Source organism: Cyrtonyx montezumae, unplaced genomic scaffold (assembly GCF_038088225.1).
Source record: "Cyrtonyx montezumae isolate F1298 unplaced genomic scaffold, pur_monq_1.0 scaffold_6, whole genome shotgun sequence".
Taxonomy (NCBI): Eukaryota; Metazoa; Chordata; class Aves; order Galliformes; family Odontophoridae; genus Cyrtonyx; species Cyrtonyx montezumae.
In genome coordinates this window covers 2,341,586-2,368,376 of record NW_027072067.1, presented here as the reverse complement: position 1 = coordinate 2,368,376, position 26,791 = coordinate 2,341,586, and the positions used below count along the sequence as shown (strand labels likewise).

At 54.9% G+C, this 26,791-nt stretch overlaps 3 protein-coding genes across 5 annotated transcripts in view; all 3 read left to right on the top strand.

Annotated features, from left to right (window-relative positions):
• Window positions 1-2,577, top strand: LOC136057114 (PHD finger protein 7-like). The gene is made up of 9 exons (XM_065749683.1): window positions 1-43; window positions 210-301; window positions 391-486; window positions 746-870; window positions 1,103-1,265; window positions 1,357-1,463; window positions 1,686-1,799; window positions 1,934-2,131; window positions 2,181-2,577. The coding sequence occupies exons 1-9, from the start codon at window positions 1-3 to the stop codon at window positions 2,575-2,577; spliced, it is 1,335 nt and encodes a 444-aa protein (XP_065605755.1).
• A 4,149-nt stretch (window positions 2,578-6,726) lies between these two features.
• On the top strand, window positions 6,727-11,586 carry LOC136057198 (guanylate-binding protein 1-like). Its single transcript, XM_065749839.1, has 9 exons — window positions 6,727-7,005; window positions 7,089-7,216; window positions 7,303-7,412; window positions 8,153-8,370; window positions 8,446-8,688; window positions 9,769-10,043; window positions 10,354-10,566; window positions 10,641-10,743; window positions 11,186-11,586. The coding sequence occupies exons 1-9, from the start codon at window positions 6,813-6,815 to the stop codon at window positions 11,575-11,577; spliced, it is 1,875 nt and encodes a 624-aa protein (XP_065605911.1). The 5' UTR covers window positions 6,727-6,812; the 3' UTR covers window positions 11,578-11,586.
• Window positions 11,587-23,156: 11,570 nt separating this feature from the next.
• Window positions 23,157-26,791, top strand: part of DCAF1 (DDB1 and CUL4 associated factor 1) — a 49,957-nt gene continuing 46,322 nt past the window's right edge. For all 3 annotated transcript variants that reach the window (XM_065749726.1, XM_065749724.1, XM_065749725.1), the window contains exon 1: window positions 23,157-23,262. The gene's annotated coding sequence lies outside the window, so the exon portion shown is untranslated. The remainder of the gene's footprint in view (window positions 23,263-26,791) is intronic.

Below are 26,791 nucleotides of genomic sequence, written 5' to 3'. Positions count from 1 at the left end.
ATGGCCACAGGGATGCAGCAGGCCGCCGGCTCGAGGGAGCAGGGTGAGAGCAACGTATCCCTACACGCAGCTCCCCACTCCCCGGGCACGGGGCTGCTGGGGTTCTGCCTGCTGCGGAGATGGGAAGTGGGGGCAGGCCTCCATGGCCTCGGGCCCCAGGGGCACCTGGCCTCGCAAGGTGCTCACTGCTGTTGCTCTCTCCTCTCCAGCATGCATGCTGTGTGGCAAGGTGGATGAGGACTCAGACATCCTTGGGCCAATGCAGGAGCTAAACGGATCCTATTTCCATGCGTATTGTGCGGTGAGTTCCCTTGCAGCTCATGCCATCTTTCTACAATGATTGGTTCCATTCTTTCTGCCCTTACAATATCATGCTCTTTCCTCTTACAGATGTTTGCCAATGGTCTGTGTCAACGAGAAGTGGACAAGAGCTACAGTTTTGTGAAACAAGATCTCATACGCACAGTTGAGCAGACAGAGGAGACGGTGAGGATCAGACAGGAACAGGGATCTTTGTGCCTGGAGAGGATTGGTGATCTTAACCTGGTGCCAAGAAAGCAATCCCAGCCTTTCCAACCAGCTCCAGGACGAAGTCCCTCTCTTGCAGATGACGCCTGTTTACCAGGCAGCTCTGCTGAGTGCGACCCAGCCAGCCGTGTCTGCATTATAGGCCCTGCCTAATAATGGGGGCTAGATGCCTAGGCCCAGAGCCTGCCGCTGATGGGGGCTGCTCTGTTCTTTCCAGAACTGCATTGTCTGTGGCAAGATGGGGGCCTCCATTACCTGTGCACATACAGGCTGCGACCGCAGCTTCCATCTCCCCTGTGCCTGGGAGGGTGAATGTGTCACCCAGTACTTCGATGCGTTCAGGTAAGGGCTGCCAGGCCTCATCTCTGAGCCTCCAACCCCTGCTGCCCGCACCAGCGAAAGAAGCGAGGAAGGCACCATGACACCTTCCAGCAGCCTGCCAGAGCCAGGGCCAGGGCCAGGGCCAGGGCCAGGGCCAGAGCCAGGGCCAGGGGCTGGGGCTGGGGCTCCTTCCTGTTCCTCTGCCCTCCTTGCAGCACTTCTCACCTTGCCCATCCCTCCCATCTTCTCACAGGTCCTTCTGCTGGGAGCACCGCCCGCTGCAGGAGGTGCAGGCAGTGCCGGTGCCAGAAAGCACCTGCATCATGTGCATGGACCCTGTGGGGGACAGCATCTCATACAGCACCATGGTGTGCCCATGCTGCCAACAGGCCTGGTTCCACCGGGCCTGTGTGCAGGTGAGTGCCCTCCCCTCCCTCTGCGTGCACGGACAGACCTTAGCAGCACTGGGCCCCGCTCATGCTCACGCTGCTTGTGTTTCTCCTGCAGAAACAGGCCCTGTGTGCTGGGATTTATTCCTTCAAGTGTCCCCTCTGCAGAGACAGGGTCAGTTTTTTCAAAGACATGCGCATCCTGGGGATCCGAATCCCAGTCCGGTAGGTGTCTTCCAGCCACTTCCCAACATGCGAGGACACAAGAGATGTGCGTGTCTGGGGACTGTCAGCCCCAGCAGGCCTGTCCCATTGCTGCCATGAACATGGGCCTCAGCATCATTTGGAAGCTGGAGCTGAAGACCGGGTGGAGGTGGAGGGATGCCATGGATTACTTCAAGTCCAGGCACAGCGGGTGCTTATGACATTCCCTCCCTTTTCTAACAGGGGACCAATATGGGAGAACGATGATGCATATGCATCAGAACACGAGAGGCACAGGCGCTGCGATTCCAGTGAGTGCCATTTCCGAGGTGGCAGGGAGCAGGCACAGACAGTGGGGTGAATTACCAGAGCAGCCCTCTGGGGCTCTGCGTTCGGGCTTGGGGAGCACGACCTGAGCAGCAGAGCTGTGCCGGGTGCTCCCTGGCTCAGGTCACTTAGTGCTCACGGCCACAACCCGTTTGCTTCCCCAGGCCCTGGGAGCTGCTCCTGTGCAGCTCCTGCGCTGCGCAGGGCACCCATCGGCACTGCTCCAACGTGGACGACAGCACCTCCACCTGGGAGTGCAACGTCTGTGCCGCAGCGGGCTCTAATGGGCTCCGACGACTCCGTCGGCGCTGCCGTAACGCTGCCCCAGACGTGGCCACCCAGGGGACATCGGAGTCCTCGAGGCACAGACTGAGAGGGCAGGCCCGGACACGAAGCCGCTCTCCGTTGCAGTGCCGGGCCCCAGATTCCCCAGGCCGGGCCCGAAGACGCCGCGGGAGCAGGCACGCAGCAACCCCGCGTGCTGAGAGCTGCACCCACAGCTGCAGCCAACGGGCAGCACCAGGGTCCTGCCGCGGCTCCGCAGCGGCTGAAGCAAGCCGGTGCACACAGCCAGGGAGGGCCCGGGCTCGAAGCTGCTCTCGTCTCCGACATCATGATGCAGAGTCCTGCCGGCCTTGTTCACACCACGGGAGCCGGACCAGTAGGACAGAGCCAGCCCGGAACATCACAGCCGGCCCTGGCGATGCTGCAGGACAGCCGTGTGCTGTCAGCAGAAAATGAACAGACGGTGGAACTTTATGAAAGGGATAACAGTGACAATGTATTTGAAAAAATAACTGTTAAATAATAAAATAATAATATAAAATTATCAATGGTTTACGAGCAGGTTTGTCCACGGACCCATGCCCCAGGAAAGGGGAAGGGGGAAAGGGAGATGGGCCTAGAAACAAAACAGCAGCAACGATCTGAGGAGGTAATCTAATTTACTCAATAGGATATCGGAAAGCAAAATAACACAATATAATACAGTATAATTGGAATGGAAGCTAATAAATCAAATAAAATGAGCGAGAGAGTGTCCCATAAACCGAAGGCCTTACGCTAACGCTGAAGGCGGACGGCAGCGAGCACCCACTGCTGAGTGGATCCCAAAGGAAAGAGAGTGTCCCGTGACCGCAGACAGTTTTTATCTTTCCCTCTGAGCGTAAACACGTAAAAATGCAAAGCATCGCACAGTGCTCTGGGGAATGGAGTTCTTCTCTTCTGAGACAGGTACACCCAGAACTGTCGATCCACAGATCCACGGAGCTGGAGCATTAACTCTTTAACCCTAAACGCACTACGTGATGTTATGACGTGGAATACCAGTACCAAAAATCATAAAACCATGACATCAAATATATAAAATAATAAAACTCTAAAATAATAAACTCCTAAATAATACAAAGCGTACTCCTGATCGGTTGCAGGCGCGAATCACGCGTAACGCCTCCATAATCGATTGGATAGTAAGGGGTCAGCGTGAGGCAATCACGCACCTGAGGTTCTTCTCTGATTCGTTGGCAGCAAACAGTTTTTTCGCTCACCCTAAACTGTAACTTCTTGCTCTTCTGCTAGTACAGCCCTTTTTCTGCGTAGGCAGCTCTCTCTTCTTGCCGACTCTGTCAAGGACTGTGACTGACCAGAGTCCGTATCACATGCACGTAGGCCTTAGGCCTTAGCCTAGGCGCACATAATCATGTCCTCCGCTAGCCCGGGAGGTCTCTATAGTGTGCAGTACCCACTTGCCCACCCGCCCACTGGGATTTCAGTGCTGAGGGCTGTGCAGATGGACCCTGGTTCTATCTTTGCCCTTCTGAGGACCATACGCTGCTCCCGGTTCCCTGACTGCCCCAGACTGCCTCTTAACTTTGACAAACTCCCTCTCAAGTGCCCCAGATTTGTCCCAGATTCTCCCAGAATTACCCTTACAGTGCCCCTAGTGCCCCGAAAACATCTCCAAACCACTCCCACTTACCAAATCCCTTAGCACCTCATCTAAGCGCTGTTCAAGGAGCGTTTAGATGAGGTGCTAAGGGATTTGGTTTAGTAGCTTAGTGGGTAGGGACGGTGACAGGAGGATGGTTGGCCTAGATGATCCTGTAGGTCCTTTCCAACCTAATGTATCCATGAATCTATGAATCCCAGTTGCTTCAAACCACCCGTAAGCCCCACAGCCCGTGGGACTCTGCCCACATCAGGAGGGGCCCCGAGGCACCGCCACACACACAATATCAGCGCGCGTTCCACCCGTGGGCAGCACCGCAACCAATCGCCGCCCGGCTTTCACCCAGACCGCGCGGAATTGAAAGTGAGACCCACAGCTCTGCTGCAGCCCCAGGTGGGAGGGAACGGGGTCTGTGTGCCCCATATCCCCATGTTCCCCCCTCCGTCCCCACGCTCCCCTCACTTTCCCTAGCGCGAGAGAAGCTCAGAAGCAGTTTTGATCAGACCAAGATCTCGCTGAAGCAGCAAAGGTTTTTTGCTCGCTATTGCAATAGCGGGCGCATCCACCTGTGGCCAAGGAGAAAACGCACTTCATCAGCGCACCACTTCTCCTCGTATACCTTTAGTTGCTCTCCTTTCCCCTACTGGCCAAGTTCTCCAGGCTCACAGCCTATGCAACACATTGGCAAATCCATTTTTCCATCTGATGCCTATCACCAACCTATGGTGTTTAAGACCATTCTGTACGTTTCTCTGGATACAGGAGGGCGGTATTTCTTGAAGCTGTTGTACCTGTTTTATCTTATGCCAGGCTTTCCTCGCCCTGCTCTGTATTTTGCTCTGATCTCTCACTGCTAACAAAAGCCATGCTTAAGAACGAAGAACTCCGTACCAGGAGATTCTTGCGGTGGTGGTCCGGACACTCTCTGGATGAAGCCAGTACTCTTTCTCACTGTGACTTCACACGTGCTCAGTTGCCTCCTTGCCTTGATAGCACAATACTCGCATTCACAGTACAAGCGAATTCAAGCAGAACTTCCTTACGTGCCTGGCATACGGAGCTGAGAATATCACTGTTAGCTCCTTGGCACGAGGGCACGGATTCTTCCTGTTTCCTAACCAAACCACAGAGCTACTCGTCAATGAGCATTAGCAAGCTTAAGATCGCTATAGCCTGCATGAGCACAAGCACGTGTTGGGTGCACCATGGAGGTGCTGTGCGAGACTACAGGTGAGAAGTGGTTGTAAAAAGGTGTTGTGGTGCTGCTGTGCCGTGCTGTTGTGTGGCTGTGCTGTCGTGCTGCAGCTGCGCCATGGGGGTTCTGTGTACAGTTACCGTGGAGTGGTAACTGTAGTGGTCCCGCAGGAGCAGGGGGAGCTGATGCGAGAGCGCTTCAGGCACGAGGCAGCGGTGCTGCAGCTGTAGATGGAGCGGCTTCGGGAGGAGGAGAACTGCATCCAGCAGACGCTGGCCTCCTGGCGCCCTGGCCGTGCTGTTCCTGCCCACAGCGGTCAGGCAGGTGTCAGGCGCTGTCAGCAAACTGCTGCAGCACTCTTTCCTCCACCCGCAGTCCCTGCAGTGAATCCACTGGCACGGTCCAGGCGCCTTGAGTTCGGGGAAGCCAGCAGTGTTCCGGGAAAGGAAGAGGAAAAAACAGCTAGCAAACAGCAGCAGGATGTGGGACGGGAGGAGGACGGGGACGCGGCGTTACTACAGACTGCGGTGTCCGCTCTGCAATCGCAGCAGGTGGCAGCACGAGCATGGACGCTGCGGTGCTGCCGATGCCGGCCCGGCTCCGCCTGGTGAACAGCAAGGACGGTGCGCTGCCCCTCGACCCCACGGCACTGACACTGCGTGGTGTCACGCGGCCCTTGGTGGCCGTCTCCGGGCTGTACTGCACCGGGAAGTCCTTCCTGACGAACCGGCTGGCACAGAAGCACGCTGGTGAAGCGAGGGAGAAGCCCCAACCGTTTGGGGGACGTTCTGGGGTTTTTCTGACAGCTCTCTTCCCACGGGCATCCCACCAGGCCCCACGGTGCAGAGACCAAGGGCATCTGGATGAGGTGCCTGCCCCAGCTGCACCGGCCCGGCGTGATCTCGGTGCTGCTGGACACCTGGGAGACCCCAACAAGGTGGGTACAGGGGCAGTGGGGTGCCCAGAGCCCCGTAGGACCGGAGCCCCCAGTAACCCAGGTATGTGTGCAGGATGACACCCACTGCAACGCCTGCATCTTCACACTGGTGCTGCTGCTCTCCAGAACCCTGGTATACAACAGCGTCTCTGTTACCAGGTTTACAGCTGTTAATTACACTTGTTAATTCGTACTCTACCTTGCACCGGGGAAGGTTTACATTTGTAGAGTACATCCTGATTCTCACTCTGTCTTGCCACCAGCCAGTCGTCGTCGTCGTTCCCACGATGTCTCAGAACTCTTCTTAACGTATTTACGTGGTGGCTCTCTCCAAGGCCGCTTCCCTTCTGTCCCAGGGACGTTTCTCTTGTTAAACAAAGAGCACCGGGGGGTGCCAGGTCTCCCTGACGCCCCTTCAGACAGGCAAGTTCCAGCTTGCCCTCACTTCCCTGGGCACGTCACGCAGCAAAACATTACACAACCATTCACCGTGGCTAGACATAAATTGCTACCAGCTATACCCGTATACTGCTAATCAATTTACAATCTTTATTTCTAATTTCTGTGAGGCCAGGCGGCTGCAGAGATGGTGAAATGAAGTGTCTTGTTCTTATGCAGAAGCAACCTTCCATCCCCACAGCCGTAGCATGGCACTGTGTGGTGGTAGCAGCGCACTGTGGCTGCACCGCGGCGCTCTGCTGCTGCACAAACACCGCTCCCCGCCACGCAGGAGCCCCCACTGCAAAAGAGTGGTTGGCAGCACGATAGGTGCTGTCTCCAAACGGCTGTGACATGCAGTAGCTGTGCGGGCTGCCCCTACAGACAGGCCAGGCCCCCGTGCAGGCATCGCGATTTCAGGGAAGGGAGCGGCGTCCCGGGGAAGGAAGCCAAACGGCAGAGGGAGAGCTGGGTTCACTTTCTCTTTCGGTTCCAGCGGCGCTGACGCAGACAAGTAGCACGAGCATGGACGCTCCGGTGCTGCCGATGCCGGCCCCGCTCTGCCTGGTGAACAACAAGGACGGTGCGCTGTCCCTCGACCCCGCGGCGCTGGCGGTGCTGCAGGGGGTGGCTGAGCCCCTGGTGGTGGTGGCCATCGCCGGGCCCTACCGCACCGGGAAGTCCTTCCTGATGAACCGGCTGGCACAGAAGCGCACCGGTGAGCTGGGGGGCAGAGCCATTCGCTTATTCGGGGGCATCTCAGGGTACCGTTGCCGATCTGTGATGGCTCGTCACCTGCAGGCTTCCCGCTGGGCCCCACGGTGCAGGCACAGACCAAGGGCATCTGGATGTGGTGCCTGCCCCACCCGCGCCGGCCTGGCGTGACCTTGGTGCTGCTGGACACCGAGGGACTGGGAGACCCCAACAAGGTGAGTGCGGGGGCCGGGCGGGAAGGGTGGCCCCACACCTCTCCCCAGAGTCCTCCAGAACACCCCGAACGCTGCTGTGGGCACAGGGTGACAGCCACAACGACGCCTGGATCTTCACGCTGGCGCTGCTGCTGTCCAGCACCCTGGTGTACAACAGCATAGGCACCATCGACCAAAAGGCACTGGAGCACCTGGAGTATCCTGCAGGGATCGGGCTGGGTGTGGGGAGGGCTTGCGGTGAAACTTGGGGATCTGGGGCCATGGGGTCTTGGGCAAGACCAGATGGGGGCTGTAGCTATGGGACCGGGACAACGGGAGGTTGGGTTGAGGCTGAGGGATCCGGGGTGAAACCGAGTGCTTGGGGCTGTAGGGAGCCTGGGGCACAGCTACAGGGGATGAGCGTTGCAGGACCTGGGGCAAAACCGGGAGATTCTGGCAACACAAGAGCGTGATCTGGGGGAAAAGTGGGAGGACTGCGCAGTGCGGGAGCTGGGGTGAGACAGATTTGGGGCAAAGAAAGAACTAACATCAAGCAACCCGAGACTTGGGCTGAAACTGTGGAACTTGAGATGAAACAGCAGGATTTGGAGAAGTCGTAGGATTTAGGGCAACGTGGCACTTAGGATGAAGTTGGCGGATTTGGTTACCGCAGGACTTGGAACGACACTGGGGGATGCCAGGCAAAACTGGGGAACTGGGGTTACTCAAGACTCGGGGGGACGTGGCATTTGGTGGGGGCAGTGCACTTCAGGTGAAACGGAGGGATTTAAGGGTGATCCCGGGTCTAAGAGGGGGTGCACTATTCAGGGTGCAGCTGGGTACAATGGCGGACGGGGGCCGTAAAATAGAGAGAAGGACAGAAATATTCGGGGGATAGAGAGGATTTTTGGAGGGGACACGGGATCTGGGGAACGTTGTGCTCCTGAGCGGGGCCAGGCTGGTGACGCGGCTGTCAGAGCTGATCCGGGTGCGGGACGGGGACAAGGACAGCAGCGACAGCACTGAAAAAGAAGATGAGGCTGAGGACACTGAGTTCACGCGCTTCTTCCCCGGCTTCGTGTGGGTGGTGCGGGACTTCACGCTGGAGCTGCGCGTGGGTGAGCGGCCCATCAGCGAGGATGAGTACCTGGAGCAGGCGCTGCAGCTCAAGCACGGTGAGTGCTGCCCCACTGGGGTCATTAGGGCGGCACCAACGGGCGGCAGCACCAACAGCTGTCTGCCCGCCACAGGGCACGGCCGCAAGGTGCAGAACTACAACGGGACGCGGCTGTGCCTCCGCAACTACTTCCCCACACGGAAGTGCTTCGTGCTGCCACCACCGCTGGCCACAGAGGAGCACGGGAGCCTGGAGGAGCTGCCCGAGGCTGCGTTGGCCCCACGTTTCCTCCAACAGGCGGCCAGGTTCTGCGACTACGTGCTGGGCTCCACCTGGCCCAAGGTGCTGCCTGACGGCGGAGCAGTGACAGGGCGTGGTAAGTAAGGGGAGGATGGAAAGGAGGAGAAGGGGACACGGGGTGACACAGAAGACAACAGCAGGACAAGTGCAGTGTCAACGCGGGACAACAGTGCGAGAACAGACTGATGAGCGGGTGACAATAGCAAGGGCATCATAAGGGACGACACGAGGACCAAGGGAGCACAACGACCACGGCAAACTGGGGGCGACGGTGGTGACACAACAGCAGGGGGACAATGACCATGGCGACATGAGACAACAGAGTGATAACACTGGGGATGGCAGAATGATGACAAAGGGTCACGATGGCAACACAGTACAGCAGTGCGACAATGGTGAAACAGAACGGAGAGATGACAGTGGTGACACAGGACATGATGACTTTGGGAACAACAGGGTGACAGCTGAGTGACGGTAGCGATGCTGCAACAGAGGGGTGTTGCAACACACCTGACCAGAGTACCTGCCTATAAGTGTAGGGAAGCACAACCACTCAATGCGAGCGAAGCAGCTTCAAATTTATTCCAGTGACTTACAGGTTTGTATATGTCATGCAGTAGTCTAATTTTAACTAGGAAGATACAACCGGGCTCATCAATCATATGTAGAGGGCAGAGGGTACGCGACAGTACAGAGATCAAAAGAATACATATGCTAAGGAACACACATGGAAGGATATAGTTAAATCATCTTATGTACAATGGTAATTGTCATCATCCCATGAGACTAAGGCAATGCTTGGTTACTGAATCATCTGATACGTAACCAATTACTGAGGCATGAGGCCCTACTGTCCTACTGTTTTCCTACAAGGGGGCAGTGAAGCACCGATGGCATAACAACAGGGTGACAGTGGCAAAACAGGAGACTGCAAAAAAAGCAGCTGTGAGACGATGGAAATGACAGGGTGACAACAGGATGGCAACTGCAACACAGGGGACAACTTGGAGGGCGGGGGGGAAGAACACGAAGCTGACCATGGGGCGATGACAGGGTGGCAAAGGGACAAAAAGCACAGGCACCAGAGGACGGCAATAGCAGCACAGCAGCAAGGTGCCAACCACGAGGGAAGCGTCACCGTGCCGTTTCTCCACAGCCCTGTGCACGCTGCTGTGCAGCTATGTGGAGGCCATCAACAGCGGGCGTCTGCCCTGCCTGGAGGGAGCAGCAGCAGCGATGATGGCCAAGGAGAACGCAGCTGCGGTGACGGCAGCGCTGGAGGCCTACGCCAGGGGCATGCGGGGGCTGTCACTGCCCACAGAGTCTGCACAGCTCTCGGCCTCGCATGGGGAGCACCTGCGTGAGGCACTCGCTGTCTTCCAGCGTCGCAGCTTCCGGGACCGCGACCAGGAGTACCAGCGGCGTCTCATGGTGCACGGCCAGCCCGCCCCTTCGTGCCACAGCACTGTCCCTGCCCCCACAGCCTTGCTCCTATCCCTGCTAGGCTGCCCCCATTCCCACGACCTTGTCCCCATTGCTACAGCACTAGCCAGCCCCGTGGCCCTCTGTCTCCACTGACCTGCCCACACAGCCCGGTGCCCACTCCTATAAGGCTGCCCTCATTCTCACAGCCTTGCCCCCACGATTTAATCCCCACTGCCCCAGTGCTCTCCGTTCCCACGTCCCTGTTCCTGTGGCACTCCCCCCAACACCACCATGACTCTGACCCCATCCCACCCAGGAACAGGTCAGCACGGAGTACAGCCGCCTGCAGGAGGAGAATGAGGCAGCATCACAGCGACGCTGCAGGGCGCTGCTGGCTGAGCTGGCAAGGCCACTGGACACCAACCTGGCCCGTGGGACCTACGCACAGCCCGGGGGCTACCACGCCTACGAGGCCGAGCGGCAGCAGCTGTTGGAGGGCTACCAGGAAGCAGAGGGCAAGGGCCCCAAGGTGGGAGCAGCTCCAGGTAGGGGGTTTAGGGCAAGGAGGAGGGGGCTGTGCCTCACTCGTGTGGGGATACGCAGGCCGAGGAAGTGCTGGACGAGTTCCTGGCGGGGCGCCGGGCAGAGGCGGAGGCAGTGCTGAAGGCAGACAACGCACTGAGTGAGGCCGAGAAGCAGCTGGAGGGTGAGCAGCACATCCCAGCGTCATCTCTTCTCCCCCCCTCCCCTCCTCCATCCCCGTGTCGCCTAGGGAAAAGAGACACCTTGTGCTGTTCCTTGGGGACATCTCACAGCACTCCCGTGTTCCATAGGCCAGGTCCCCCGGGAGACAGCTGATGGCATCCCCACGTACTTTGGGAATCCTCGTACTCCATTAGGGATATTTCACAGCGTGCCTACACCTCTTGGGGTGTCCCAGAATACCCTGGAGACTCCTCCAATTGCCCCTTCTTCCTCCCTAAGGACCCCTCACCCCATCCCCTTTTCCCTGCACACTGTCCCGTTGTCCCTTCACCACCTCCCCACATCCCCTTACCCTGTCCCTTCAGTCCATCCCACGCGCGCCGTGTTTTCTAAGCAGAAGGCTCAGCTTCTGCGTACCCCTCAGCCTGTCCCTTTGGCCCCAGACCAGAAGCAGCAGGCGCAGCTCCTGGAGCAGCAGCAGAAGGCGACGGCGGAGCGCGAACGGCAGCTGGAGGCGCTGCTGGCAGATGAGCGGAGCAGCTACGAGCAGAACCTGCAAGCACTGGAGGCCAAGATGCAGGCAGAGGCGGCGAGCACGCAGCGGGAGCTGCAGCGGGTGCTGGACGCGAAGCTACGGGAGCACAGCGAACTGCTGCAGCGCGGCTTCGGCGAGCGGGCGGCGTTGATGGAGCAGGAGCTGGCGGCGCTGCGGCGGGAGATGAACAACAGCAGCAAGCAGGAGCTGGCGGCCAACGCCTGCGACGCCGTGCGCGCCGCCTGCGACCTCGCCAGCGTGGTAAGGCTGACCAGAGCGCTCCGGGGCACGGCGGTGTAGGCTGCCGCGCCCCGCTGAGCCTCCGCCCGCCTCCGTTCGGCGGCCAAATAAAGCGCTCCTCCCCCAGCCCCGCTTCCCTCGCTCCTCTGCAGCGGCGCTTCCGGCGCCGTGACGTCATAACCCGTGCGACCGGACGTGGGGAAGGAAGGAGGGGCGGAGCGAAACCTCGCGGCACGGGATTGGGTGGGGCGATGTCGCGAGAGCGCGGGACTTCCGGCTCCTCCCGGGCGGCGCTGGGGTCGCTCCGTTCGTTCCGTTCCGTTCCGTTTCGGGCGTGACGCGCGTGAGGGTGGCAGCGAGGTGGGGGAGGGGCTCGGAGTGCCAGAGGCAGCTGGGAGCGCGGCTGGGTTTGGGCACCGAGGCCCGAGGGTCGGGTCCAGGGCTCGGAGCCTGCGCTCGGGAACGAGAACCGGGCTGGGGGCTGAGACCCGGAGACCGGACCTGGAGTCCGGGAACCGACACTGCGGACGGGGAGCGGGCAACCGGGCTGAGAAAGGAGGACCGGTCCTGGAAGCTGGGCCCGGAGCCCAAGGATGGGGAACCAGGCCCAAGACCTCGGCCCGAATATTAGTTCCTGATCCTGACCCTGGCTTCCTAGGTTCATCGGTTCATTAGGTTGGAAAGGACCTACAAGATCATCTAGTCCAACCATCCTCCTATCACTGTCCCTACCCAACTACTAAATCAAATCCCTTAGCACCTCATCTAAACGCTTCTTGAACAGCGCTAGGGATGGTGCCTCACCCACCTCCCTAGGCAGGCCATCCCAGTGCCTGACCACTCTTTCAGAAAAAAAATGTTTCCTCAGGTCTAATCTAAATCTTCCCCGGCGCAACTTGTGGCCATTTCCTCTCGTCCTGTCGTTATTTATCAGGGAGAAGAGGCCCACCCCCTCCTCACCACAACCCCCCTTCAGGAAGTGGTAGAGTGCAATAAGGTCTCCTCTGAGCCTCCTCTTCTCCAGACTAAACAATCCCAGCTCCCTCAGCCGCTCCTCATAAGACTTGTGCTCCAGACCCCTCCCCAGTTTTGTTGCCCTTCTCTGAACACGCTCCAGGGCCTCAATGTCCTTCTTGTAGTGAGGGGCCCAAAACTGAACACAGTACTCGAGGTGCGGCCGTACCAGAGCTGAGTACAGGGGGATGATCACCTCCCTGCTCCTGCTGGCTGCACTATTTCTAATACAGGCCAGGATGCCGTTGGCCTTCGTGGCCACCTGGGCACACTGCCGGCTCATGTTAAGCCGAGCATCAACCAACACCCCCAGGTCCTTTTCCTCTCTACATTCTTCAAGCCATTCTGCCCCAAGCCTATAGCACTGCATGGGGTTATTGTGGCCAAAGTGCAGGACCCGGCACATGGTCTTATTGAACCTCATCCCATTGAGCTCAGCCCAGCTGTTCAGCCTATCCAAATCCCTCTGAAGGGCCTCCCTACCCTCAGGCAGTTTGACACATCCTCCCAACTTTGTGTCATCTGCAAACTTACTGAGGGTACACTCAATTCCCTCGTCTAGGTCATCAATAAAGATATTAAACGAGATGGGCCCCAAAACTGACCCTTGGGGGACACCACTCGTAACAGGACACCAGCTGGACTTAACTCCATTAACCACTACCCTCTGGGCACGGCCCTCCAGCCAGTTCTCCACCCAGAGAAGAGTGAACCTGTGCACACCATGGGCTGCCAGTTTCCTCAGGAGAATACTGTGGGAGACCGTGTCGAAGGCCTTGCTGAAGTCCAGGTAGACTACATCAACAGCCTTCCCCTCATCTACCTGTCTGGTCACCCAGTCATAGAAGGAGATGAGGTTGGACAAGCACGACCTGCCCTTTGTGAACCCGTGCTGGCTGGGTCTGATCCCCTTGTTGCCATGCACGTGTCGTGTGATCTCCCTCAAGATCATCTGCTCCATAACTTTCCCTGATACCGAGGTCAGGCTGACAGGCCTGTAGTTCCCCGGGTCTTCCTTACGGCCTTTCTTGTAGACGGGAGTCACATCGGCAAGCCTCCAATTTTGTGGGACCTCTCCAGATAACCAGGAATGCTGATAGATGGCAGAAAGTGGCTCGGCAATCACCTCTGCCTGTCCTAAAACCTTCTTGGGAAAGAGCCGGCACATTAAATGATGTATGAGTAGGTAAATAATTAGCAACAGTTCGGAGATGGAGGAGAATTGCAGTCCCTCACTGGTTGTTTCTGGTTTTACGTGGCAGGACTTGAGTGGGCTATTTTGAGAGTCCTCCCCGTTTCTGTTGATGGTCTTGTGCTCTGACTACGTAATTCTGACTGCTGGATGTGGAAACTTGTGCAAATCTGAGAGTCCATAGCTAAGGAAACTAAAGGAGTGAATCACTCAGGGAACTGCCTTTTTTGTTGTTTTTTTTCCGTTTCCAACTGAACAGTCAGGGCAGACCTTGCAATTAGGAGAAGAAAGACAAATTAGTGCCCCAATCGGGGATATAAGGAGTAAACTGTTATCTGAAAGGACGCTCCACCCCAGAGGGATGCTGCCATCTCCGGAATAACTTGCATCTCATTAAAATTCAGGTGGTCTCTCCTTACATTCTATCCCATTTCATTACCCACAGCCCCCTTCCTGGGATGTGTCTTGGGTGAACTTCAGCCAGTTAAGCTGCTGGAAGTGAGAGCCCTTGTCTTTCAGGGTCTTCTTGAGATGAGACAGAAGACTTCAGAGTTGCTAAGAGAAGCAGCAGGTATCACCACTGTCATTTTAACCGAAGCCTGCTCGTTTCCTTCAGTTCTTTGTGAGGATTTCGGCTACAGCAGAAGTCAAAACGGTTTGTTGGCATCCTGACTATTAAATCCCACAGCAGGTCTCATGCACACAGACTTCATTCAGACCTCTTGGTCTAACTTCATTCACAGGTGAAGTCAGATGCCCCATCATGTGAGTCCCACACTCAGCTGCCAGACATAGCTTTGCTCCGGCAGGCACATAATCTTGATTGTAAGCGTTCTTCACCTTCCACTACAAACCAAAGATCTTCATCCTGAACCATTCAAGTGGTGGGCCTGCCAGGACCTCCAGAGGGAAGGATAAGATATGCCTCTGAAATTCTTAGATGAAGCAAAGGATTGATTACTTAGCCAGTCTTTACATACCACTAGGCACAGTTTTAACCTACCTACATTTGAACAGTCTTAAAAAACACTTCACGGATTCCACAGCAGTACCAAGCACTGGAGCGATCACAGCCCTAGAGGCACTCTGTGGCACAGGGGCACCACGGGCACCCCGCCAGGTGGGCCGGGCACAGCGGGATCGCTCCGCCCTTACTGCTGAATGCGCCCAGAGGAGACGAGACCTCCAGGGCCGCAGCCCGTCCGCGCACGGTACCGAAAGGACCCCGAAGGCTTCGTCCCTTGGGCGAGCTCATCCCGCCAGCACTGCGCGGCGGGGCTGCGCTACGCGGCTGCGGGAGCCACAAACTCCAACCCGAAGCCTGGGAGCACCGCACACCGCAGCGGTGCCGCCCCGGACGGGCTCGGCCGCCCCGCACGCCGCCGGTTCCCGGTTCCGCACGGCTGCTGGGGACGCGGGGCTCGAGGCGGCGCTCCGCCCGCCCGTTTCTGCTCCGTCAGACGGCGGCACCGCGAGACGCCAGACCCTGCGGAGCCCCAGGCCCTGCCCCACCGCTCCCCTCGGGGCCTGCCCCCACTCCGTCCCCCCGCTGCAGGCCGCAGCCGGGGCCTCCCTCACCGCCGCCCCGGGGTGGGGAAAAGGAAGCGGCGGATCCCGGCTCCGCCCGCGCGGCGCTCACTGAAGGTCGAAACAATCCGCCTTCCCGTTATAGAAGAGCTGGGGGAGGGACATACGCCTCTAAAGGAGAGAAGGAAACTTGTTTGTCCCATCCGTTCCGTGCGTAGGACCCCCGCGCAGATACCAGCACCAGCAGTTAAGCCCTAAGACAGAGCCCAGGGCCCAGGCTGGTGCTGCACCAAGAACGACACTCAGTGTGGCAGAGGTAAATCCTATGACGAGGCAAGCACCAGATGTGCACCAAAGCAGGAGACGACAGTCCTCCCAGACCTTCCTCCCAGTCCGTGTCACTGGGGAAACCTGGATCCTTTGAAAACTCTTCAGCTTTCACCTATCTACTCTAACCTGTAGCGCAGCAGAGCTTACCCAGGGACGTGGTCCTTTCTGTTTGCCAAGCTCCCTGCCAGCAGTAGGCTGGTGTTGCTCTGAAGCCTCTGAGCCTTCCAAACCCAGCTCTGAGGCTCCCAGATCGGGCTTGGCTCTCAGATGAGACTCTTCAGACTCTGGAGTGAGGCTTCGAGACCTGAGACTAGGGTTTGACACTGCAAAGGATGTTTCTGATCTGAAATGAGGCTCTGGGCCCTCCAGCCCAGGCTCTGAGCCCTCAAAGGAAAAAGTGAAAAAGGGGGGGTTCAGGGGAACTGTGTACCCTGAGGTGAGGCTGAATGCCTCTGTGCTGTGGAAAGGAATCTATTCTGAGGGCTGAAACTCTCAATGTGGCGGGCCCAAAGGCTCATGGCAGCTCACAAAGCCTACTCTTGCCGTCTAAACTTCTGATTTTTAAAGACTCCAAGCATCATCTTGGGGATAAAAAGGGTACCGCGCTTCTTGTCATGGTCCTCAAAGCCCTTTTGGTTTTGTTCCCAGACGTTCATTTATTGGAGTCCAGCTGCGTTTAAGGGCCCAGTTCAACCTCATTGTTTTGGGGTTCTAAATTCTGTTTCGCAGTGAACGTTCATCTTAGCACACCTTAGCTATGCCACAGCTGCAGGTAAACACATGCCTCAGAGATGGCAGTTCAGTGTGCAGAGAGGAGCTGCTGTTTAGGTGGTGGCAGTATCCGCCAGGTTTTAGGACTGCCCCGCAGCTGTAACTTGCAGTATTATTGCAAGGCAGCTACATTATTGAGCTGTGAATGATGCACACTGACTAGTAATCCTTTAAATGCTCAGCATCAAATCTGCTGTTTTCTTTTTATAATAAGTCTGCTGAGACTTTGCGTCCAGGAGCGGTGTAAGTTTTAGAAATGTGCCTTTCTCAGCCTGGCACAGGGAGCACCCAGCTGGGGTAGGGATGTGGGGCCGCCCACCACCCACGGAGCAAAGCCCCTCTGCAGTTGCTCACAACTCACTGTGAGGCAGTGGCATTTTTCTCCGTTGTGGTTTGGCACCTGATGGAATCCCTTAAAATTCAGTGATTTTCCCTTGCTCTCCAGTCCCATCTTCACGCATTCATGTTTTGTTTGTGCAAATAAATGTATGAAGCTTTGTTCGTGCTATATTCCCTTCTCACAGACTAGGACTATGAAGCAGGAAGGGAGAAGACAACATCATCTTCATGAAGGGATGAATGAAAGAAGGAGGGAAGGAGACCTGGGGCTTGGGCCACTGTCCTGGCCCAGCACTGTGGGGTCAGCAGCAGAACTAGTACTCTCTGAAGTCACCCAGGATCAGGGGAATCTTGGGCTGTGGCTGTTAACATCTTGTGCTGGGGCTGCCTGCATCTCCAAGGTACGCAGGCTGAGTGGTGCTCTGAGACATCCCCATCCCACTGGGAGCATTTCTGGGGCCATGGGGTCAGGGCAGCACAAAGAGAAGTATTGCCTGAGGAAGTCCTTCCTTTTGGCTGAAGAAACATGGGCTGCTTCGTGGAAGAGGGAAACTTGGGTCAAGTGTCTTGGTTAAATCCTAGCTGAAGCTCCAGCAGCCCGTGTCTGTGCAGCTTTACATTATCTCCCTTCAGCTGATAATTTCTCAGACTTTTAAGTCTGTTAAATGCTTTTCACTGCTTCAGGGCTTCTTTCTAAGTGCAGCTGAGTTCAGGCACGAGCCAAGCCATCTATGTTCAGACTTAACAGTGGCCTGGGTCCACGTGTGTCATTAGCAGTCTCAGGCATGCCCTGCACACGTGGCTGCTTGGATCCGAGACCCTGTAGAGCTCTGAGAGCTGTAGAGACTGCCGCTGTAAAGTACAGGTGAGGATTATCAGATAGTGGAGATGATCACGTAGCTATTACCCTTGGTGGATGCCACTTTCTACATGCTTACTGCCCCTCCGTTGTGTTGTCGCTTGTATATCTGGTGTGCAGGTCCATATAGTCACAAATGCATGTAGTCATCCCCTTGGGCCTTCCACCCTTGGCTGCTCCTACCCATGTGGGAAGAAGTTTGATCTTCTGCAAGAAACTTCTCGGTGCACTTTGCTCAGCCTCCTCTGCTACAGGCAAAGCCAAACACTAGTTGTCTGCACACAGGAGCAAGCTCAGCTCTCAGAGGAAGCACTAATTGTAGCCCCGGAGCAGTTCCCAGCTCTGCTGCCCTCTGCATCTCCTCTGCACACCCCTTCCATGAGCTGAGCTCCCTGACTGAGCTCCTGTCGCTTGGAAACAGCAACAGGTCAGGCAGAACTTGAGTGGACTTTTTTTTTTAATGAATTTTTGCATTTTATTTCTCCACGCAGCTGTTGGACGGTTCTTTTCTGTGCGTGTGTGCACACTAGTGCCTCTTTTCCAAACACATGAGCCCGACGTGATTGTTTGTACATTTGTGCTTTTTTTTTTGCTTTCTTCCCCGTTCTCCCAAGTGGATGTCGGTCTGGTGCGGTGATCCTGGAGTGCCACCTGGTGACTGGGCTGCCTCCTGTTGTACAACATCTGGGGCGGGCACTGAGCACGCCCATTTTGCCCACATCACCTGAACCGCTGATAATAGAATTATAATACAATATAATTGTCACCACAATTGCCGATAATCTCTGTTGGTGTCCAAAGCCTCTCCGCTGAGCTCAGTCTGTCCAGGCAGGGGGATCCCACTGCTTTTCCCTGCTTCCTCCCACTTTCTGTCTCTTTTATCCCATTTACGGCAGAGAAGATGGGCAGAGCATTTGTTTCATAGATTCATAGATACATTAGGTTGGAAAGAACCTACCAGATCATCTAGGCCAACCATCCTCCTATCACCATCCCTACCCACTGAACTACTAAATCAAATCCCTTAGCACCTCATCTAAATGCTTCTTGAACAGCACTAGGGATGCTGCCTCTACCACCTCCCTAGGCAGGCCATCCCAGTGCCTGACCACTCTTTTAGAGATTTTCTGACGTGCTGCTTTCCAGCTTCCATATCCATGGCCATAATCTATTCCTTCAAGCAATATTTTTTGCACAGCACGAACATTCTTATACAGATGGCAAACAAATGTTGTTGGGGAGACTGGACAGTGTGTTAAGACCCTGTGAATATCACTGCAGATACAGACTGCTACATTTCTACATAAAACAGTCCCTGAACTGCCACTTCAAGGCTGGAAATGAGATAGGTGGTACCAGGTCTGGAGCTGAGACTGCTTGAGAGAGTATTGTACTTGCTGCTCACTCACTGTGTGCCCATGGGCACGGCAGGTCAGGGTGGAAGGGAAGAGAGCACTCGGCAGAGGAGCACATCACAGCCAAACCAACCTCCACTGCCATCCTGTGGTACGTTCTCCACTCCTAGGTGCAGCCACCCACCCCATCCCTAACATCCTTTATGGCACGGAAGTTGCAGAGGAACACCCTGTTGCTTACAAGCATCTTCACTGAGCAGTGTTGGGAATACAAGAAAGTATACTTAGAGCAGAAGCTGTGGAGCAGAATTAACAGCATGAGAAAGGAAGGCTGAGAACCATGGGCACTTCCAGATGAAAAGGAAAACCGTTCAAGTAAACTGTGGGATGGCAGACCCTAAATGGAGGAAGAGTGCATGGCTTGGAACAACTCATGGAGCTGACCTTCAGCAGAGAGTCTGCAGAACTACTACAATATCACAATCAAAAGTTACCTCCTCTGGGATGTGTTTTGCAGAACTGTTAACTGCTGTGAGTGTTTTTAGAGTTGTTTTTCTTGAGGCTCTCTACCAATGGTTGTGTGCTATTTTCTATACGCCCCTGTAGGGTGAATAACCCCAAAGAATGGTACTCAGAGGGAATAGTGCAGAGGATGACATATTTCCGTAAGGCTTTATATGGATGGTATACAGACTACTGGTAAAAAAAGAGTGGCTCACCTTTTCCAATGATCAGGGCTCACCAGTGGCTCACTAAGGAAGGATCTCCAAAAAGAGATCCTTCCCTGGTGGTGGTCAGCCCTTAAATGAGGTCTGGGAGAGGTGGACCCAGACTCCACCCCTTCCACTCACACAGGTATATCACCTCCACCTGTGCCCCTCTGGCTGACTCAGTGCTTGCCTCAGGTGATCAATCAGTGGTTCAGGCCCTGATTCAACAGTTCCCATACAGCCCCTGTCTTAAACACTATAAGGATAAGACTGTCGGGGTAATAAATGAAGCTTGATCACTCATATTGAGTCCTGTCATGCTTCCCCACCCGAGAGCAATCGACTTGGACCCAGGTTCCACGACAGAGCAGGGCCAACCCTCCCAAAAATTCATTTCCTGACACTGTGCAAATCCGTGGGTGCTGCCAGGGAATGACACGAGTGCTGCATGTGGTTGCAGCAGCAGCATGGTGTGGACAAATCCTGAGGTTAGTACGCACCTCTGTGAGTCATGCAACAAACATATGCTGCAGAGGTTGGTGGCTGCCAGGTTGGTAACTGCTGTCTCAGTTGTGCTATGAGAGAGACTGAATTACAAGTGGGAACTTGTCAATGAGCAAACTGAATCTGACAAGCAGATAGGAATGCTTACTGAAAGGTGAAGTGTAGGAAGTCAGTGAATTTTGGCATTGTGGATCTATGTTGGAGGTCAAAGTAAGCAATTAGCTCTCCTGGAAGCCTGAAATATTTGTCCTTTGCTTGTTGGGCAGCTGCTGGTGAGGAGTTTCTCCAAACACTGGAACCTTCCTGACCACAAACTTACTTCTCAAAGGTCTGTAAAGGTGAAGCTGCTGTCTGAAGGCTGGGGCTCTCTGCCAGCAGCTGCAAGCAGATGCAGCATCCCAGCCACACATTTCCTCTCTCAGTTGTACACGAGGCATCCTCTGGAAACACAGCCTGGGTCTTCCTGGCTTCTCTCACCAGGGTCATTCCTCCTCTGATTCAGCAATCGTTTGTCCTTAGGTCTAGAAGTTTATTAGAACACGATGAATTGCTTTTATCCTCTCCTTGTAAACTGCTGATCTTATCTCAGTATTGTAAGGTGATCTGGGGTGTGATGGTAATCACAGTTAAAGAAGTGATTACTTCACTCCAGTTTTGATTCAGCCTTAAGTCATCGTGACTGTCAGTTGATCGGAGCAATCGACTGTTGTCTCTGGCTGGGGAGCCCATCTGGGTAAAAAAAGCAGAGGGGGAAAGTTGTCTTCACCTCCTTGCACACTGCAGAGCTCTCTCTCTTTGCCTTGTCAGCCACAAGATCCAACGGGACAAGAGATACAAGCTTCCTGCTGGCCTCTTGGTTTTATTGCTTGGCAGCCCACAGCAATGCTTTTTCTTGGATTGTGATGTTAAAGCAAAGCATTGGTATGAGGAGGGGTTTCAATCCCCTTCAGCACTCTGGGGGTTTCTGTTGCCCCTTGGCCCATGAGCACCCACAATTTTCACTGCTGCAGTCCTTACCAAGTTCACTACCTGGGAGCTGAACAAAGCCTCACAAATATTGGGGGGTAGCAGAATGTGCACTGTGCTCTGAAGAGCCAGGGTGTGGGGGAGTCCCACAGAGATCTCCTGAGGGCTGGAAGCTGTGAAGTTGGAGGCCTGAGTGCTCCAGGCCTGCTGCAAACGCACAGTGTGCGACGGAGGCAGAGCTCCCTCGTTGGACATGAGCATAGCTCACAGGTGTCAGAGGAAGAGGTTGGATGGAGTAAGAGAGCTCCCAGAGCTCGGAGGGAGGGTGGGAAGCGTTGATCTGCCTGATGGTAGGAAGACCGGACAGAAAGATCAGGATAGGCTGGATTGATGGACTGAGGCCAATTGGATGAGGTCCAGGAAGACCAAGGGCCGGGTCCTGCTCTTTGGTTACAGCAACCTCAGGCAATCCTACAGGCTGGGGGCACGCTGCATGCTGGAAAAGGATCTGGGACAGCCAGTTGACAAGGGGGTTGAACGTGAGCCAGCAGTGTGCCCAGGTATCCATGAAGGCCAAGGGAATCCCGGCTTGCATCACAAACAGTGCAGTCAGCAGCAGAAGCTGTACTTGGCACTGGGGTGGCTGTGCCTCGAGTACCGTGTTCACTACAAGAATGACACTGAGGCACTGGAACGTGTCCAAAGAAGAGCAGTGAAGCCTGGAAGGGTGTGGAGCATGAATCTTCTGTGGAGCAGCCGAGGAAACTGGGATTGTTTAGTCCAGAGCTGAAGAGGAGGGCTGGAGGGACTTTATTGCTCTCTAGCAACTCCCTGAAAGGAGGTTGTAGCAAGATGGGGGTTCTAAATCATATCAGAGAATGGTTTGGGTTAGAAGGGACCTAAAAGATCATCTAGTTTCAACCCCCCTGCCACGGACAGGGGTGCTGACCACCAGATCAAGCTGCCCAGGATCCCACCCAATCTGGCCTTGAACACATCCAAAGATGGAGCATCCAGAACCTCTCTAGGCAGCCCCTTCCACTGCTTCACCACCTTTGGAGTAGAACATTTATTCCTAACATCTGACCTAAATCTCTCCTCTTTTAGTTTAAAGCCATTCCCCCTTGTCTTATCACTTTCAGGCCATATAAAAACTCGGTTCCCCTCCTGCTTATGAGCTTCTTTCCAGTACTGGAAGGCTGCAATGAGGTCTCCCTGGAGCCTCCTCCAAGTTAAACAAGCCCTGCTGCCTCTCCATTTCTTCATGGCGAGGTGCTGCAGCCCTCTGATCATCTTTGTGGTCCTCCTCTGGACCCCGTCCAACAGCCCTGCATCCCTCCTGCAGCAGGGGCTCCAGGGGCTGGCCTCTTCTCCCAAGTAACAGCGGTAGGAGAAGAGGAAACGGCCTCAAGTCGCCCCAGGGGAGGTTCGCATTGGATATTAGTAGAAATTTCTTCTGTGAAAGAGGGGCCAAGCCTCGGGGACACGGCTCTGAGTGACACGGTGAGTGGGCAGGCGGGGCTGGGTCAGTGACAAGGCTTAATGATCTCAGCGGACTGTTTTAAACATAACGATTCTACGATTGCATGATGTGGGAAGGGAGCAGGCTCCGGGGGCCCGGGATGCTCCGAGAAGCACTCCAGCTCCACTTCGAGCTGCCCCGGACGCGGCCCCGGGCAGGGAGGCGTGCACCGCTGCCCATAGCGCCGATCCCATGTCACCGCGCAGCGGCAGAGAAGCAGAAGGAGGTGGCGTAGCTCCGGGGAGAGAGCGGGAGCCGAGCCCCGGCACGCGGCCCACACGAGCGGGATGCGCCCGCGCTATGAGCGCCGCAGGGGTCGCCTGCCACAGCGATTGCGCCGCGCTGGGAAGCCGAGAACTACAACTCTCAGGCTCCTCTTCGGCGCCGCTTCCGGACGTGCGCATGCGCAGTGTTGTGATCTCCGCGCGAACTGCGTTTCCCGGAAGGCCGAGCGCGCTGCCTTAGCGACCTCCCTTCCCCCACCCCCCCCCCCCCCCTCGCGCCGCCGCCGCCTCGCGCTTTGTGACGCGGCCCGCGGCGTGGTGACGCGCAAAGTGTGTGCCCGCCATAGCGATCGCGGCCGCCGCGGGGTGCGCGGGGCCGGGGTGGCGACGGCGGGTGCGGCGACGGCGGCGACCCAGCGGGGCATCGGGCAGGTACGGGGCGCCGGGCGGGCCGGACCGGGTCGGGCCGGGCGGGCGGGGGTCGCCTCGGACCCTGAGGGAGCGGCGGGCGGTCGAGCGGGTGGGTGTTCTCTGTAACGGCGGGGCCGTGGGCGCCGCGCCGTTCCCCGTGGCCTGTCCGCTCCCGGGGTCTCCGCCCGCCGACGCTTTCGTGCCCGTTGCTGGGAGGGGGAACGCGGCCTGGTACCAGCCGGGGGGGGGAGGGGGAGAGGAGGGGGGGGCTGACTGCCATCTGTGCCCGCGTGCCCCGGCGGTTTGGACCGTGCGAGAGGAGGGGCCGGGAAACAGTAACTTCAACGTCTCCGACTTAAAAACGTTCTTCTCACTGTTCAAAGCAAACGAAAGGGAGAAGAAAAGCTCCGCCGTTATTTCCTTAATCTTTTTTCTTTGTCTGTTTATTTACAAAGTAGTGCATAAAGCGACGCGAGGAACGCGTTGTGTAACAGCAGGTGGGCGCTGTGCGAGGTGTGAAACTGGGAAGGGGTACGAGTAAGGGTTCACCCTCCGCCTCGCTCGGGTACAACAGTGCCTCCCGTTCCCCGGTGTGGGCTCTGGGAGCTGCGGCTGTGCTCCATCCCAGGGCTGGCAGCGTGCTGTGCTCCTCGTACAGCTTGGGCCTGCTTGGTGGGGGCTCAACAGGTGTAGGCTGCTAGCTGACATGCATCTCTTTTGTTAAACAGTAACTGGTGAACTGATGGTTGTTACTATTTCCTTTTTTCTTCCCCCGTAAAGAATTTCTCACACTGGGGCGTAACTATAGGAAGAGCATACAGATTTGCTGCTCTGCTTGCTGAGCGTTTCATCAGGTTCTGATTCCTAAGTTCCTAGTTTTCTCATTTGGGGTTATTTTATTACATTATACTTCTCACCTCTTTTCTCAGTTGTATTTAATATCCTGTTTGGAAATAATGTGAAACTTGATTACTCTAGAGAAGTCAGTGTGTGTTTGTTAACATTTTCAGTTTACTCTCTGTCTGGGTATGCAGATCCTCTTGAGTATTATTTTTTGCCTATAAAACGTATAAATGTAAATGTGCAGTTCTTTCTACAGCATTGATGAGAACTGTTTTTTTTTTTTTTTTCCCATAAGTTAAGACCTTTGTTTTTGTGTGTCCCTTTTGTTTTCCATTTAAATTAAGATGTAAATTTGTAAGCTTGTTTCCCAAGTAACCGAACTTTCTGTGGACTTTCAGTTTCCATGAATAGATCTCTTTTTTACCTGACAGGTTCCACGGTTTAAAATGCTTATCTATATGGAAGTCACCATGTTCAGGGCCTCATAATCCCAGTAAGTAGTGTCAGGAAAAATGAAGTGTTCCTACCAATATCTTGTTAGATATTGTAACTGAAATCTGTTGTAGGGCATGATTTTCAAAGCTTATTTAAAAAGAAAAGAGTAATGGATTCGAATCCGTGATGAGAGAGATGCTCCCTGTTCTGCTAGTTCCTGGAGGGCAGCGTAAGGTTGCATGTGTTCACCAGCCTCTCCGAGGGAGATCCCTGCAGGCCTTCCCATCCAGCAGGGCAGGCTTATTTGTGACATTTGCAGTTCAGCTCATCCCATTTCTGGTCTCGGCCTCTTCACTGTGATTTAAGGCGAAATACGGGGGAAAAAAAAGGAGCAAGCACAGCGGGAGCTGCTTTTATTCTTGTCTTTGAAAAGGCTTTTGGCTGCCATAACTTTCCATCCCTGTTTATTTTGCTGTCACAGTGTATTCACGTGGGAACTGCAACAGTGGGTGCTGCTGGTGTTGGGTATTTTGTTGCAGTTTCTTTGAATGCCTTTGGGAGGCACATCCAAGGCTGTGCACTTGTTAAGAAGGTGGCATCCTCATGGTTTAACTTTGTTGCAGGGGTACTGTATGAGCGTTAGTTCTGGAGACCCATGATGTGCTTTAGGGGAGGTCATCTTAGGGAGCTCTGTGCTTTTCCTTTTTTTCTTTTTTCCTTTTGGTTATGGTATGAAGTGAGCACTTCTGTGGTCTTCCTGCCTGGGACTTCGTTGACCTCTTGCTGGTGTTGCTATAGCAGTGTTTCTCATTTTCTAGCTGGAATAATCAAATATTTGTCAGGGGAAATAAGCTGTCCTGCAGGAGAGCCTGCCTAGGCCTTGCACAAGCTCTGGGGGTCGTGAGGCATTTTGTGTGTGTGTGTGTGTGTGTCCTTTGGGTGTGAAACAAAGGTGCGGATGTTGCAAATGATTGAATGCAGTTGCCATTACAGCACTTGCATTTGGAGGCTCAAAGTAGATTTTTATAGCCATACAAATGTTGTTTTTTGGTGCTACTGAGGAGCTGAGAAATGCTGGTGGCAAGTGGTGCTGAGTTAATGGAAAAAGGCATGGGCCTTTGTGAGTTGGGAACAGCTTTCCTTTTCAGAGGTGTTTCGTTGTGTGTGTATAATCTTGGGGTGCTTTGTTGCTTGCATTAAGTTGGTGCTTTTTCCAAAGCCACAAGTTCTGTGATAAATGAACAGTAAAAATGCTCTAGATAAAATCATAATTACCTCTCACGTAGAGAACATCCGCTTATGCAATGCTTGGGCTTTTGATTTTTTTGTTAGCATGCTCTGCTTGTACGTAGTGCTTATCAAAGTGGAGTTCTTTGGACCAGGCATCTCTCATTGGGTGCATTTTTCCATGGTCTCTGGGTAGCTGCAGCTCCTGTCCATTTTGGCTGGGTGACATCTGCTTGCTGATCCTAAGTGACCGGTCACCAGCATTCCTGCAGACAGGCCAGTGGGGAGCTAAGGCTGCAGGATTGCTCATCCACTCTCTGAGCAGGGGAAGGCTGTCAGTGAGTCAGGAGTAGCCAGCACTCGGTTATGCATTCGGACTTGTTCTTTCAGAATGAGCCTGGGCTGCAAATGCTTATGTAAATAGGTAAAACTGTGGCCGTCTTAGTGCTCTCTCCTTTAACTGATTTCTGAACCGATGTTACAGGAGCTTGTGTGTGCAGAACTGCCTTAAACGTGACATATTTGCCTTTAACGTGGTTTTAGGAGGCTCTTACTCTGGGTTGTTTATGACAAATGGGTATTTAATCTTGCAACAGATGGATGTTGGTTGTGTTATGGCTAATGAAATGCTGTAGATGCTTTAGGGCATGGCATTGCTTTGAGACAGATTGTGTTCTAGTTTGATCTGTTAATATTTCTAGTAGGTTTTTATCACACTGACAAAAATTGATGCCTGGAAATTTAGGGTCTTAAGCAGAACCTGGAGAGTGCCCTCTGTGAAATGTTCCTGTGACAAGTCACTCAGTGCTGTAGGGAGCCTGCTTTTGAGGATGGAGAGTTAAGTCATCTGTCAGTTGTTATATTGCAAATGAAAACTGATACAGCTGAGCCAGCACTCCAGTGCTCCGTCCTGTGCACGCTCTTCCTTCTTCGTGGAGCAGCTGCCTGTTGCAGTATGTGACCTGCTCCACTCACTGGCTGCCGGCAGCCGCTCTCATCTGCCTCCTCAGCAGCACTAAGCAGGGTGATGCTTGGTTCTTTCTCT

Coding starts and splice junctions, on each gene's coding strand:
- LOC136057114 (XM_065749683.1), top strand. CDS start 1: ATGGCCACAGGGATGCAGCAGGCCGCCGGCTCGAGGGAGCAGG. Junction 302..390: donor ATTTCCATGCGTATTGTGCG/GTGAGTTCCCTT, acceptor TTCCTCTTACAG/ATGTTTGCCAATGGTCTGTG. Junction 487..745: donor TTGAGCAGACAGAGGAGACG/GTGAGGATCAGA, acceptor TGTTCTTTCCAG/AACTGCATTGTCTGTGGCAA.
- LOC136057198 (XM_065749839.1), top strand. CDS start 6,813: ATGGACGCTCCGGTGCTGCCGATGCCGGCCCCGCTCTGCCTGGTGAAC. Junction 8,371..8,445: donor GGCGCTGCAGCTCAAGCACG/GTGAGTGCTGCC, acceptor TGCCCGCCACAG/GGCACGGCCGCAAGGTGCAG. Junction 10,744..11,185: donor GGCCGAGAAGCAGCTGGAGG/GTGAGCAGCACA, acceptor CTTTGGCCCCAG/ACCAGAAGCAGCAGGCGCAG.